Raw genomic sequence first — 13,169 nt, forward strand, 5'->3', positions numbered from 1 at the left:
AGCACAAGTGACAACATGTAGCATTATACAGTATGATGTTGATATTGATATCAATAGGATTGTAAAGCACATTGTAAAGATTGATCGTAACAGGCTACGGCACCAGACTGTACTCTCCCTCAGCCATCATTTCGTCATCAAGCGACTACGACACTACCCGATTACCTGGTTTCTTGATTCACCGAAACCCTACTCGTCGACTGTCTCCCACCAATTACCCCCACTTGCACTTTTCAATGCACTCCCATTCCTCCTGTCCTTTTCCTCTCTGTGCCCTCCACCACTTTCAACCCTCTTACCATTTTTCCTGATTACCAAGCCTAATCCACTGCTTATCCCTTTCCTCCCTCCTCCAGGGAACTGCTGCGGCGACTTTCTTCCCTTCTTACTACTCTGATTTCGCTCGTTCTCATCCTCAACCTCATGTATCTCACCATCATCATTATCGTCCCCATCCTCGTCATCGAGATCCCGCTTCCTCTTGCCATTGGCGACAGGAACATCAGGCTTTTTCCCTTTAGCTACTTTAGCTCGATAAGCCTCAGTGGTATGGTGTAATTGCTTCTCCCATTCTATCTTGTAGAGTCGGTACAGCCCCATTGTGGCTCTGGCATCAGTGACCTGAATAAGCAAGCGACGATACTTCCTTGTAAGCTACTGACCGTGATATGATAGCGCCGAGAAGAGGCGGATGCAGGGTAGCTCACGGAACTGTGTGATCCTTGTTGTATCCTGATGCCGAGTTCCATCTCTGATAATTTCTTCAAGCCTGGATGTTTGCTCTTGGCTTTTTCCCTTAACATCTTGCATCGCTGCGTGTTTCTGATAAGTGGACTTGGGTGACTGAGGAGCAGGATCTAAGCGTATACGTGAGTCAAGTCAAGTCAGCGCCGGACCATAGTCATGAGCCGGTAAATAGCCAGCATGCAGATGGGTAGTTTCAATCGAGTCGATGTCAAGAGTCGAGAGCAGGAGGTAAACACGACTCCTGTGACTCACCTTGAGATCATTATCTACCGCATGACCAACCACGATCCTCCCCTCACACAATTCCGCTACCTGTTTCTGCACTTCCTCAAAGCTTGGCGCTCCGACTACATCGCTCTCCCTTACGCCGGATATCCAAGTCCTCCAATCTGTCACCTTTTCTCGAGGCTGGACGAACGTATCGAGCAGAATGTGGCCATGGTAATTTACAATTGAGACTCTGGCTAAAGCCGATTCGGACCCGTTAGGCCCTGTCCCCACCATCTCGCAATCTAGTGCGATGCTGTGAGTAAATCTGTCAGCGTCGATCCTTTCTCCCCCGAGGTAACAAAGATATATTCAAAGCGTACTAGTTCCCTGGTCTATGAAGAAGGCTTTATGTCAGCTGTCTATCCGGTTGATCTATTCCTTGAACACGGAGGAAGAAAGAGACCTCACGCTTTTTTAGCTTCATTCAAAACAGTCTTGCCTGCAACCATGATTCTGAGCTCATCTACCAGAGCGGAGAACGGAGCTTCGGCAGGTGCAGATAGAAGTATGACATCTTCTTTGGCGCTTGAGGGACCAGGGACCGATACTCTCGAAGGACCAGCGATTGGGCTATTTATTGCAAGGGGTCTGTCAGTAAGCGTAACGACTCATTCTTATACTCGGTCATTGTCGGTAGTTTGTGAGGCAAAGCTGACCTAGAAAAGGATTGTCCATTTCGACCGAACTCAGTCTGACCAATATACTTGGATATGCCACCCAACGCCAAGCCGCTCGACTTCGTTTGCTGTTGTTTCGCATTCTCGTTATTCATGAATGCGCGTCTTGCTTCGCTCTTCTTTTGTTTGCTGGACTTCTCCTTGTCCTTGGGGGAGACTACCGGTAGGGTCTAGAGCAATTGCATTAGCTCATCATCGTATTGCCTTTGGAAAGATGATAGTAGGTAGTGACCTTTTGCAATTTGGCCCAATTGCTACTTGGCACAACCGGCGCTGGTGATTTGCCCTATGTCAAACACCCGAACAAATCAGCTGTGAGCTATGAAGCACAGAATGATCAGGAGTCTGTTTGGGACCGAGGAGCGTACCTTGTCTACCTTTCCCATGATTGCGCTGATCCCTTCCTTGACTGTGCAGCTGACCAACGTGTATGCACGCCGAATCATTCACCAACTGTAAGTGATGATGAAGACTGTAAACTGGACCCAGAGCAAGATTTCCAAAAAAGTGATCGACTTTGATACCCGGTCAATGTTTACAGCGGTGGTCGCCGCCTGCGTGTCTCCCTCCACCTTTGTCATCACACTCTATTTATGACCACAGGCCTCCTACTTTGCTGCTTGATATGTCGATGCATGCGTAATCTCTGCTTAAAGACGCTCGACACGAGATAAATTCACCATGAGCTGCGCAGACGATCTGACAGCTGAAGACCTCACGAACAACGTCACGACCGAAGTCCTAGAACGCGTGACGGCTGGAGAAGGGAGTAACACGAATTTATGGGCTCAAATCGATAAAGACAAGTAAGCGGTTTCATCCCCTCTACACGCCAATGCACGGCTGATGCGATTGGACAGTGTGACAGGCTTGAATCTTGAAGATGTCAGCTCAGCGCCGAAAGTGATCAAGACTTGGGACGATAGGCTGGACGAGGAGCTGTATGTTGAGTCAGGAGTAGATGACGATGTGGGTTGTCTTTCTGATCCTGACATAAGTGGCCAATTGCAAAACCCGTGTCTACGATAACTTGGTTGGATGACTAATGGGACTAACGGGACTTATGGAAGTATGTGCTGATCATGAGTATATTCGGAATAGCTGATACTGCATATACCGTTCATATCGTCCTTACGACTCCGTACATTACTCTTACATCCACCTGCACCTGGCCATCCTCATCGACCGGGCAGAATACGATTATATGCCAACATACCGAATTGCCCCGATTTCTCAGATTTGGAGTCGATGACACCGATAATGGATATCGATATCTCGTCGCCGCCGACCGGTACGAGGAGATTACCTGCTGGAAGGCGAGAAGTGGAAGAGTGGGGTCTGAAGGTTCAGAAATTGGCGAATGTTTTCAGTGTGACTCTGTATTTCGTGCGTTGTCGAACTGAATTCTGCAAATCCTGAACAATCCAGTCGGGGAGAAAGATTGCTCTGTCAGAGCTGATTTCTTACTGTATGACGCACTTTGCAGTCCGAAGCGGAGACTTCTCTTCGATCGAGCATGTTCTACGTGGGTTTCAAAGGCGATCCCAAGACATATACGATGGACATGTCGAAACTCGGTCAAGTCCCTGCCCAGAACGCAGCGGACAAGAAGATAGATGAGGTTGCCGATAAGAAGGGATCAGGATATACCACTATCAGGTAACGAATGACACTTTGAACTGAACTGGTGGACCACCATCGTTTATATAAATTGTGTTGTATACCATTGTAGCTTGTATAGAATAGATTGTACACATTTTCCTCATCGCTCATGCATAGCTGTGCATGTTTTGTATGCATGCAAAGAGGAAGTATAGTCTATTCGATGCAATGAAAGGTGGGTAGTGATCAATCAACGTTTATCCATTGATTTTAGCTTGTAACGCACAGTGTATCCGCAGTCGTCTTCTTCCTTTTTATCCTCTTTTTTTACCCTTACTTATGTACTAATGACTTGGTTGCCCCAGTGCCTCTTCCTACCTCGAGGCTATCTGAATCTGTTTGCCCATGCCCATGAATGGAGTGATCTGCATATGATCATCTATTCCTTATGAGTTGACTTGATTACTTTTATCCTTTACTTCAGCTTCAGCTCGACATTACTACTATTACGAGAATACACGCTCTTTTCCGACTAGCCCCAATTATCAATTCTCACCTTCTCTCATTTGCACAGCATTCTTTCACAACATTATTCGGTTGCTGGACAACCGTGCTCATTTGTCCCGAAACATCTTCGTTGCTACACAACGTCAAGCATCAAGCATCACTCCACGATATCTAGCTGAAAGCCGACTACTACATCATCGCAATTCTCAGTGACACTGTCCGACGCATCGCAAGCATCGCTGGCCATCTCAGTAATACCCGTCCTTTCGCCATGGCGCACCCCGACAGCAACCGCTTCACCATCGCGGACTACACGTACGACCGCGATGACCAACAACAAGCAGAAAGCAGCACAGCGGCTATAGCACGAGCAGCATATACCGACTTAGCACCGAAAGAGGAGTACGCGACTTCTTCGGGTATCCAAAGTGCTTTGTCCCCGCTAGCAACAGCGTATCGACCGAAAGCTCAAAGACAGCCTACTGATGGGGTACCTGTACCTGCCAGCTCCAGCGGACTCAAGCTGCACGATTATGTGAGTGTGTATAAGAAGTTAGGATACAGCATATAATGTTAGATCAATTTACTGAAACAGACGGGATTAGCCTCCGACATCACCACCATCTCACCTTTTCCCTCCTTCCTCTCCCTCCATGCCTACTCTGTCTCCGGCTCAGTCGTACTCGTCGACACACGCGCTCAACACTAATCATCCGACATCAGAGTTGTCCCACGGTATCAGTGTAGACATGGACGAGGAAAGGGATATCGAAGGAGATAGGAGGAGCGTCATTAGTGATATGAGTGAGAAACACCATCATACTGGCGGATTCGATGAGCCGAAGACGGCCGCTCCTGGATTGAGCAGGATGGGGTCAAAGAGGAATCAGAATATCTGGCAAAAGGTGGGTCCGGATTTAGTATCTAAAACGATTTTACTGACTGAATGGTATTAGATGGTTCCTTCCACCAGACTTACACAAATGTTACTGGGTACTATACTGTTTGAGACAGTAATCAACCTCGCTATCGAGGTGAGTCCCAGCTCGATCCTTGCCCTCTTCGGCTGTTCACGCTGACTCGGTCGTCAGGGAAATATACTGTACAGATTCAAGGAGGAGGTAGAATCGACCACTTCGACGGATTTAGAATGGGAGAACAGACGAAGATTACCCATCTACCTCATCATTTTCGGTTTAGCCCAGTATGTCTGTTCACTTATACACATATTTGGAGATATCATCGAGCAGGGTCTCGATCACGTACATGAGCTGACTTTGGATACAGTCTATGGCAGATCGTCTTGACGGTAATAGCTATCCGAACGAAAAACACGATCCAAGTTATGTCGGTCACAGCATTCAATTTCGCTTTCCTCGGATACGCGATCATCCAGATATACGAGTTGAGGAAGATCTTAGGTGATAATTTGGCCCAAGAGCTCACGGGGGATGAGGATTCGGGAACGACTTTGATGACCATCCCGCTGAACGTCTTGACGGCTTTGATCATTGCTATTGTCGGAGTCAGCTGTCTGATCTTGACGGCATTGAGTTATTATCTGCAGAGGGAATTCGGGTGAGTGCATGGTGTCTGCTTGAAAGTCTTCTCGTTCATGCCCTTCGCCGTTCCTGAGTTGATGGTTCCTGGTCAGAGTGTCTGTATTTGCCTAGTCGTACTGACGATGTCCTTGACTTAGCTGGCAACGTTATCGATTCCTAGGCGCAGATCTGATGATCAGGGAATATTATACCAAGTTACAAGTATTCGAGTGCATCTGCTACTTCTCAGCCTTCTTTTGCGCAGGCTTTGGTATACAGGTGCGTCAAGTCGTAGTGGGTCATTTTGTTCAAGTCAAATAGCTGATCTACATTCCTTGAATTCTTAGTTTATATGGCTTGGTAAGTTGTCGGGACTTACACGAGCCTCAAAAGCGTGTATACTAATCCCATATCGCTTGTTAGTGCTCAACCCGGAAGACGTCGAATACATCATCACATGGGTCGCATTCCCCCTTCTTCTCGTTTTCTTAGTCATCGGTCGCTTCGCAGCCAAGTACGAAAACAAATACATGATGGTGAGTGTTGCTCTTGTCATTTGCTGCCCCCACGTCCCCGTCGGCTTTACCTTTGGCTAATATCGAACGGGATGGAATAGGCCGCTTTCATGGTAGGATTAGTCGCTGGAATGGCATATTTCATCTACAAACTCGCTCGAATATGGCAGCAATCATCAACGACATATAGAACCTTAGCTAAATCCCTGACTACCTTTGACGCTCTGAGTTTGGCAAGTCTACTAGCTTGTGCGGTTTGGGGGGTTATGGTATGGCTCAATTTCGGTAAAGGTTTGAAACAGGCTCGTGAGTCTCTCCCCCTCACTAAGTCGACTGTGTTAGTGCATCTACTGACTCGGTATCGTCGCCTCATATCAGTACTGGCTAGACCTGGGACGATATCGTCTGTTGTGGGCATGTGGAGATCTAAGAGCGCTGAGACGCAAGAGAAAGGTCAGGAGATGGTCATGGCTGAAAGAAGGGTATCTATCGATTGATCGGGTCCAGTCCTGGCTTGGGTCTGGGGTTTCATCACTTGTATATGTATGTCCGCACTACGAGATGCGATGGATTGTATCCATGAGCCGAAGCTTAGATTGTCCATAACTTTGTACATTTCGCATTCGGAGACATGGCATGGCGCCCTGTGATGATCGAGTACGTGTGCCTGGCACGTGAGGTAACGTGCGGCATTATGGCATCTTTGCTTCTCGATCTTCTCCCATACTTCGTGCGATTTTGATTTTGATTCATCGCCAGCTTACGTCCGAAAGCCATGCGGGCCGTGTGTTCACAGCCTTTGTATCCTGAGCGCGACGTCTGACGCATATGGAAATAAGCTGAGGATGAACATCCGACCGCTTGAGAGTCCAAAGGCCGGGTCTCCTGTGGCGCGGCGCGTCTGCAAGATCGACCTAAAAATTCCATCTCGATTTCGAGAAAAAGATCAAGCACGGGTCGACACGGCAGGACGCAAAAAGGTAAGCCTCTGAAGGGGCTCGAACCCTTGACCTTGTGATGCCTTTGAAGCAGTGTTCTAAAAGTCACATGCTCTTCCGACTAAGCTACAGAGGCTTGGTTGTATTGTTTATTTTGACATAGTCTATATGCCATTGTGCGAGTCTGTAAGGATTCTGATCTCGCTCAATGCTGACGTCCTTTGTTGCTCTTCCCGAGCCAAATGCGCTAAGCTTCGTGCTTGATTTGCTTTCCGTTCTACCACACTCACTCTGAAGTTGTATGCGATGCCCGATGTAGTCACCGGCGCATCGTGCAATCGCTCGTCATCGCCGCATCACCGACGTCAAGTAGACCGCCATTGCTGTGATGGATTTTCGACCTGTGCGATGAGGACGTCATTGATTTTCATCCGCGTTCTCAGCTGAAAGAACACAATTACTGAAATCCGCTTGATTGAATTTTGTGCTCCGACCGTCGCACAATGATTATCAGCTGGCATGCACAAAGTAAAACTCCCAAGCACTCCGTATCGCGCTCATATCATATGAGCGAATATGCAATAAAGTACTCGGGCTGAACTTTGCAAAGTGCCCAAGATTAAGATTTTGACAACGCACGAAGTCCATGTACCGATATAATCCGACAGAAGCAGGAAGAACCTGAGCATCGGGTGGCATTCCAACAAAAGCAAATCGCCGAGATGCATGGGATAATGATAGCAGGACAGCGAAACAATCACCTTTAAACATGGGTCGAGGGAGAGAGAGTTACAGAATGGCATCTGAGGCGATCTGACTCTGCCGTGTTTGCTCATCACGGCAAGTGACACGAAGCTCAGTCCTCATGCCGAAGATATTGGCTAGGCGTCCTGCCTGTGACTCTCTGCCGATCTGAAATAACGAGTAAACAAGGGCGGAGATTCGGATTGCTTAGATGACTGTGACTGAATACGGCCTGCCTTATCTGTTTGGCATTATAACGAAAACAGCGCTCGATGTAGATTTTGGATTTTCTGCTGCATCGTTCTCCGTGAGAATGGGTTCCCGGTGCTTGCAACTCGTCTTCTGAGGAAGCCGAATAATTCCAACAGGACCGAGAAATGCTCGTTCATGCACATCGTGGTTCGAAGGGCTTTCTTCAATCCAGGCAAGTAAGTCTGCGGAATCGTGCCCTTTTGTGGAGGACATATACACAAGACAACGAATGGGACAGCACAGCACAGCACACGGACAAGACTGACTTAGCAGTAACGTTCTCCTTGAGCCTCTGTAGCTCATTGGGTCCATACGTTCATCTAGTCAAGCATGTTCGATTCAAAGGATCTATAGCAAATTATACACATCTGCCTCAAGACTACTCTCAGCTCAAGCGGTCCATACGATTGGCGTACTCTGGATTCGCTGATTTGCGCAACACCTTGATCGAGCTCATCACAGACATTGGCAAGTGGCGGAAGGAGCCGATGAGTCCAATCCACCGAGGCGTCTCCTGGAGAAGCCCTGTCAATGTGCGATACATCGTGACGAGGGAAGAACGCTTAATCAGATTGAGTTTCTAGAAATAGCATGAATGGCGCTGTCGTACAGGATGCTGACGGCAAAAGGAGTTACACAAGTGCAGTCCGAGTCATAACAACATCAGAGCTAAAGGTAGCAAGCTTTCTGTCTGCAGCGTCCACCGGAACAAGCACGATACGCCGAACCCGTTATGTGTGGCTGGGCATCGGTCAAGGAGATGCTGTTCCCCTGATTCCATCCAGCGTCTAAGCTCAGTAAGGGCCCAGATGGACCTACGCTAGGGTTGTCGATACAAAATTACTAGATTCCGCCGCCATTCAGTGTTATTAGGCGCAGACCTCGTTCATGGGTTATATCAGTATAAGGAAGAGAAGATAAGATGCTAAAGGAGGAAATGCGAATACCATAATTGTACATACAAGCATGATTTGATCATTTTTCGGATCGACTTATCTTATCTAATCTGATCAGGATGGCCGACTCGACTCTTCCTTCAAACCAGCCATCTTCCTCAACCGCTCTGCCCGACTCTTCCGTAATGCCTCTACAGCTTCTTTACCCTTTTCCGAGCGATTGGCTATATAGTCCAGTTTCGCAGCGTCCATCCGATCTTGCGTCATGCTTTAGCCCATACCATATCATATCGCATCAGCTTCAGCTCTGCACCCGACTTCCTCTCGTGTGCAGGATGATAAATTCCAGCATGAAATGTATATCGCGGCTGCGACGGACTTACTAGTCTCGCATGCAATTCTGCATATCATCCAATTTATCTTTACACACAAATGGCAGCGTGAATGTACGTCCAGTTGCGCAGTCCGCGAAGGCTAAGCGATGAGACGAATGTGGCCAGATCAGTCTCTGGACACGTAATATCGAGGAAGGAGGACAATATGTCGACTCACCCTTCACTCGATCATCGCATGCTTTCAAAGCTTCCGACTTAACTGATTCTAGGACTTCGGTATCTTCTCTCCGCGATAGCGCTTCCATGTTGAACGAGTTCACCCGGCCAGCTGGTTGTAGAAAGATGAAAAGGAAAGGATTGATCGGTCGGTGAGATAGCGTTGATAGTACTTGGGGATCTGGCGATTCTCCTGTTGCGATTGCAGCTGTTCGGAGTGAGCCAGAGCCCTTGTCATGGATGTATATGGTCATCGCTTGGACAACTTGCTCCGAAGATCGTCCAACTTTTCGAGCGATAAACCGATGACATCATCACATCTCCATGATTTTTTGTTTTGGCCGTGTCCATCCTAGTCATACGAGTACAAGTATCAGCGATTCGAGGGTATCGTCGTGAAGTTTCGCACTATTGGTAATAAGTGTCAGTCCGACACGATCTTCTCGGCGAGGCCGATATGCCAGGAATCTCAATTTGACAAAATGAACAATCGACATGGGCTACCTGCCCGACCCAATTTCTCGACTCCAGCACAAGCCCAGGCTGGTCCATCATCTCAACCCCGAGCAGGTCCTGCACAACCTCGTCCACCCCAGCGCGGCGGCAATCAGCCCAAAGGGAATCATCAGCAGCCTGCACACAATCTTCCTCATGCTCCTTATCCGCCAAACCTCCTTCAGCAAGCTAGTGGAGGATACCCCTACGCGCAGCATCAATATGCACCTCAGTTCGGTATGGGCTATCAGCCGAATCTATCAGGAGGATATCCGTCTTTCCAGCCCCAACAGATGTATCAACCGTCGCCTTTACCGTTCCAGAACCATATGTTTGGTCAGACTCAGCCGTTCTTCCCTCCGTCTCAGCCTCAACCTCACTTAGCGAATTCGGCAGGCTATTCATACTCATCTACATACACCCAATCTCATATGTCCAACCACAGTCAGCCGCCGAACAAACGACATCGACCCAATCCTCAGACTCCCTCGGGTGTCACTCCTGATATGGGCACTGTAGCAAGTGGCATGTGGAGGAACTGTTCTCAGCCTGGTTGCAAGTTCGTGGGACCCTCAGACAAGGTACAGACGCACGAAGAAGACCGGCATTTGATCTTCGTCAATGGGAAGATGGCTGAGCGGAGTGAGGAGGAAGAGCGGTTCGCGAGGAGGAAAGGGTAAGCCAGACAAACCACTTATCTGCATTGAGCTCGAGGTGCACAGTAGAAGAGCTGGTAGATCTGAGTCTGATTACAATGGCTGACTGGTGTGGTGTGTAGACCATTGCCGCCTATACAAGGTACGAATATAACGCTGAATACCCCCGAAGAGATCGAGAAGTGGATAGCCGAGCGAAAAGCCAAGTGGCCTAGTAAACAGCGCATCAAAGAAAAGGTCAGTCCGGTCATATACTCCTGATCAAGTCAAAAGTGGAAGGACGAAGTACTGATAATGCTTTTGCGTTGCTGCAGGAAGATGAACGCGCTGCTGCTATCGCTCGAGGAGAAATACCGACCAGAGGTAGACATAAAGGTAAAAAGATGGATGCCGCTTCTCTAGCCGAGGAATGGGGCAAAGAGCACATCCAACCAGATCATCCGAGGGATAATCGTGGTGAGAGGGGGAGGGGCAGAGGTAGAGGTAGAGGTCTCGGGGCAGATAGGGGTAGAGGACAAGGCAGAGAGCGAGGACGAGGTAGAGGAAGGGGTGGAGCTCTCATAACCCAGAGAAACGAATGGGAATGGGAAATAGAGGACATCGATCAGGATCAGGGTTGGACGAGATTATCTACGTTACCGAGCGTCTCGCCCGAGAAAAAGCCTGTCGATCTGGTCAAGCCCACGAAGGACGCGCTGATAGCTTTGGAAGGGTACGATACTCCTACCTCCTCTTCGTCGTCGAGCTCAAGCTCAGGAAGCGGGTCTGAGTCGGACTCTGGGTCAGAATCAAGTTCGGAAAGCGTTAGCGATAGTGACACCGACAGTGAAAGTGACTCGGATACTTCTTCGGAGATTGACACGAGTCCACTCAAAGAGGGGAAGGAGACTTACCTACCACCTAAATCCGACAAGAAGGCAGAAGAGAATGATCGACAACCGCAGCAACAGCAACAGCAAGTATGTACATTTGCACGACAAGGAACGTGTAGATTCGGGAACAAGTGCAAAAACTCGCATGAAGGACAAGAAGACAAGTCTCAGCCTACGACAAAGCCTATGATTAATCCGGCACTTCGTCGACCTGCACCGAACAGACCTAATCATTTCGCTAGGCCCAGTATGCTCGGATCTGTGAGTTATCTTTTCACTTGGAATTCCCACAATCTCACAATCTCACAATCTCACAATCTCACGATCCCACAATCTCAGGATCGGTATTGTGAATGTGAATGAGGTGAAAGAGGAAACCGACCGGACAGTAGCTAATATTGTATGTTTGTTTTTTTCCGCTTGTGCGTGAATAGTTACTCGCGAACCCGATACAGAATACAATCTCTCAGATCTCGCAAACTATCAGATTTCTGGTTGCGAACGATATGCTGGATGGGGTTGAGTTGAAGCCTGGAGACGCACAGAAGGAGGAAGAGGAGAAGAATAAGGTGAAAGACATCACACAGCATGTGGATCCGGCCGGGCCGTAGTAGGCAATCAGGAACGCAGAATGACGGCTCACAGTCGATTGCGCTCAAGCGTGCATAATGTTCGTGTATTCGTCCAAGCACCGATAACGATGTTTCTTGATAGCATTAGCATTAGTATTACCTTGACACTTCAGCATCACCATTCGGGCTGTTTTAGCATATGCATTAATGCGGTACCTGAGACTGGGAACCCGTTGTTCAACAAATTGACTTGCCTCCAATGGCGCAAGACCCTCTGCTATGATACCCCGATCCGTCCAAATTCGAAATACACTTGATGTAATTTGTATGACTGCTCAGAACCCTCTGCCTTCCAGCCAGCCTTTGATTTCTTGCACCCAATGACCTTTGATCTGCAAGTGATTATTCGCCGGTCGTACGGTTACCTTAGGCGAGTGCGTGAAGGGGTCTATATGCATGTCGGAGAGGTACGTCGTTAATTGGTTTTGCAGTGTCTACATGTCAATCCGCGATTATGGCGATGAGATATGTCAGCAAGATATCTGTCTACACAGGCTATATAGACATAGAAAGGTGGGATTGTCTTGCTTCGGCATGCATTTCGACTCCGGATTTGGTTTTGGTTTTGGGTTCGGCTGTGATGAGACGCAGAAGGACGAAGATGCACTTCACTTACCCTCACATCGCCCTATAGGATAATCCGACGACAATGGACGGTGTAAGTCAGCTTCAGCCCGATGTTAGGGAATGACATGGCAGCATATCTCATGTGATATGATGGAAGACCAGCTGACTGGCTAGAGACTACTCACGTCAACTTTCCTAATTATAGTAGTCACTGCACCGCCATTCCTTATTTTCGAGTAAACGGGCAATTCACCACCCTCACTCCTGTTGACATGGTACCATCCTTCACTTCGACTGGTCCTTGAGCTGGACGAAGCGATGGGTTGAGGCCCGAGCCCGGAAATCGAGGGGTCGCGGTTGGAAAGAGGAGGTAGTGAAGAGGAAGAAGCGATAGGAAGAGGCGGGGGAGCGGTTCTGCCCCGGCTAGCCATTCGGGCGAAGTTTAGTAATGTCGATCTCATATTGCAAGCTGCTGTCTCGGTATTTCACTGATGGATGTCTTTGAGGTATTGCTTCGATTAGAGATCAGAGGGCAAGGCTGTCACATACGTGAGAGCGAGGATGATCTATGGACTTTTTGTACGTTCTGAAATTGCAGCGAACCTTGAGGTGATTTGATTCCGCATCGATCCCCACGTGGCACCAAAGGATTCAGAGTGAGAAAGGTCTTGAACATCTATTGCTGTTTTGCATGCATAGCTTGGAAT

The 13,169-nt window shown here is 48.3% G+C and overlaps 6 protein-coding genes and 1 non-coding gene across 7 annotated transcripts; 3 read left to right on the forward strand and 4 right to left on the reverse strand.

Moving 5' to 3' along the window:
• Positions 1 to 189: 189 nt before the first annotated feature.
• Positions 190 to 2,080, reverse strand: I303_103035 (uncharacterized protein; the record flags this gene model as incomplete). The annotated part of the gene is made up of 7 exons (XM_065968681.1): positions 190 to 621; positions 708 to 857; positions 1,000 to 1,270; positions 1,426 to 1,587; positions 1,674 to 1,864; positions 1,927 to 1,980; positions 2,063 to 2,080. The coding sequence occupies 7 exons, from the start codon at positions 2,078 to 2,080 to the stop codon at positions 190 to 192; spliced, it is 1,278 nt and encodes a 425-aa protein (XP_065824753.1).
• Positions 2,081 to 2,375: 295 nt separating this feature from the next.
• On the forward strand, positions 2,376 to 3,357 carry I303_103036 (uncharacterized protein; the record flags this gene model as incomplete). Its single annotated transcript, XM_018406382.1, has 4 exons — positions 2,376 to 2,500; positions 2,555 to 2,663; positions 2,796 to 3,080; positions 3,181 to 3,357. 4 exons carry the CDS (start codon positions 2,376 to 2,378, stop codon positions 3,355 to 3,357), a joined length of 696 nt encoding a protein of 231 aa, XP_018264876.1.
• A 717-nt stretch (positions 3,358 to 4,074) lies between these two features.
• On the forward strand, positions 4,075 to 6,356 carry I303_103037 (uncharacterized protein; the record flags this gene model as incomplete). The annotated part of the gene is made up of 10 exons (XM_018406383.1): positions 4,075 to 4,338; positions 4,409 to 4,708; positions 4,760 to 4,837; positions 4,895 to 5,007; positions 5,091 to 5,381; positions 5,503 to 5,623; positions 5,692 to 5,704; positions 5,768 to 5,880; positions 5,961 to 6,165; positions 6,238 to 6,356. The coding sequence occupies 10 exons, from the start codon at positions 4,075 to 4,077 to the stop codon at positions 6,354 to 6,356; spliced, it is 1,617 nt and encodes a 538-aa protein (XP_018264877.1).
• A 486-nt stretch (positions 6,357 to 6,842) lies between these two features.
• On the reverse strand, positions 6,843 to 6,933 carry I303_103038. The gene has a single exon. It is a non-coding gene; the product is annotated as a tRNA-OTHER (tRNA).
• Positions 6,934 to 8,803: 1,870 nt separating this feature from the next.
• I303_103039 (uncharacterized protein) lies at positions 8,804 to 9,329 on the reverse strand (the record flags this gene model as incomplete). The annotated part of the gene is made up of 3 exons (XM_018406384.1): positions 8,804 to 8,957; positions 9,073 to 9,163; positions 9,242 to 9,329. 3 exons carry the CDS (start codon positions 9,327 to 9,329, stop codon positions 8,804 to 8,806), a joined length of 333 nt encoding a protein of 110 aa, XP_018264878.1.
• Positions 9,330 to 9,722: 393 nt separating this feature from the next.
• On the forward strand, positions 9,723 to 11,874 carry I303_103040 (uncharacterized protein; the record flags this gene model as incomplete). Its single annotated transcript, XM_018406385.1, has 4 exons — positions 9,723 to 10,411; positions 10,514 to 10,628; positions 10,706 to 11,524; positions 11,698 to 11,874. The coding sequence occupies 4 exons, from the start codon at positions 9,723 to 9,725 to the stop codon at positions 11,872 to 11,874; spliced, it is 1,800 nt and encodes a 599-aa protein (XP_018264879.1).
• Positions 11,875 to 12,170: 296 nt separating this feature from the next.
• Positions 12,171 to 12,923, reverse strand: I303_103041 (uncharacterized protein; the record flags this gene model as incomplete). Its single annotated transcript, XM_065968682.1, has 2 exons — positions 12,171 to 12,329; positions 12,648 to 12,923. 2 exons carry the CDS (start codon positions 12,921 to 12,923, stop codon positions 12,171 to 12,173), a joined length of 435 nt encoding a protein of 144 aa, XP_065824754.1.
• Between the last annotated feature and the right edge of the window lie 246 nt (positions 12,924 to 13,169).

The sequence above is a fragment of the Kwoniella dejecticola genome, chromosome 3 (assembly GCF_000512565.2).
Source record: "Kwoniella dejecticola CBS 10117 chromosome 3, complete sequence".
NCBI classification, from domain to species: Eukaryota; Fungi; Basidiomycota; class Tremellomycetes; order Tremellales; family Cryptococcaceae; genus Kwoniella; species Kwoniella dejecticola.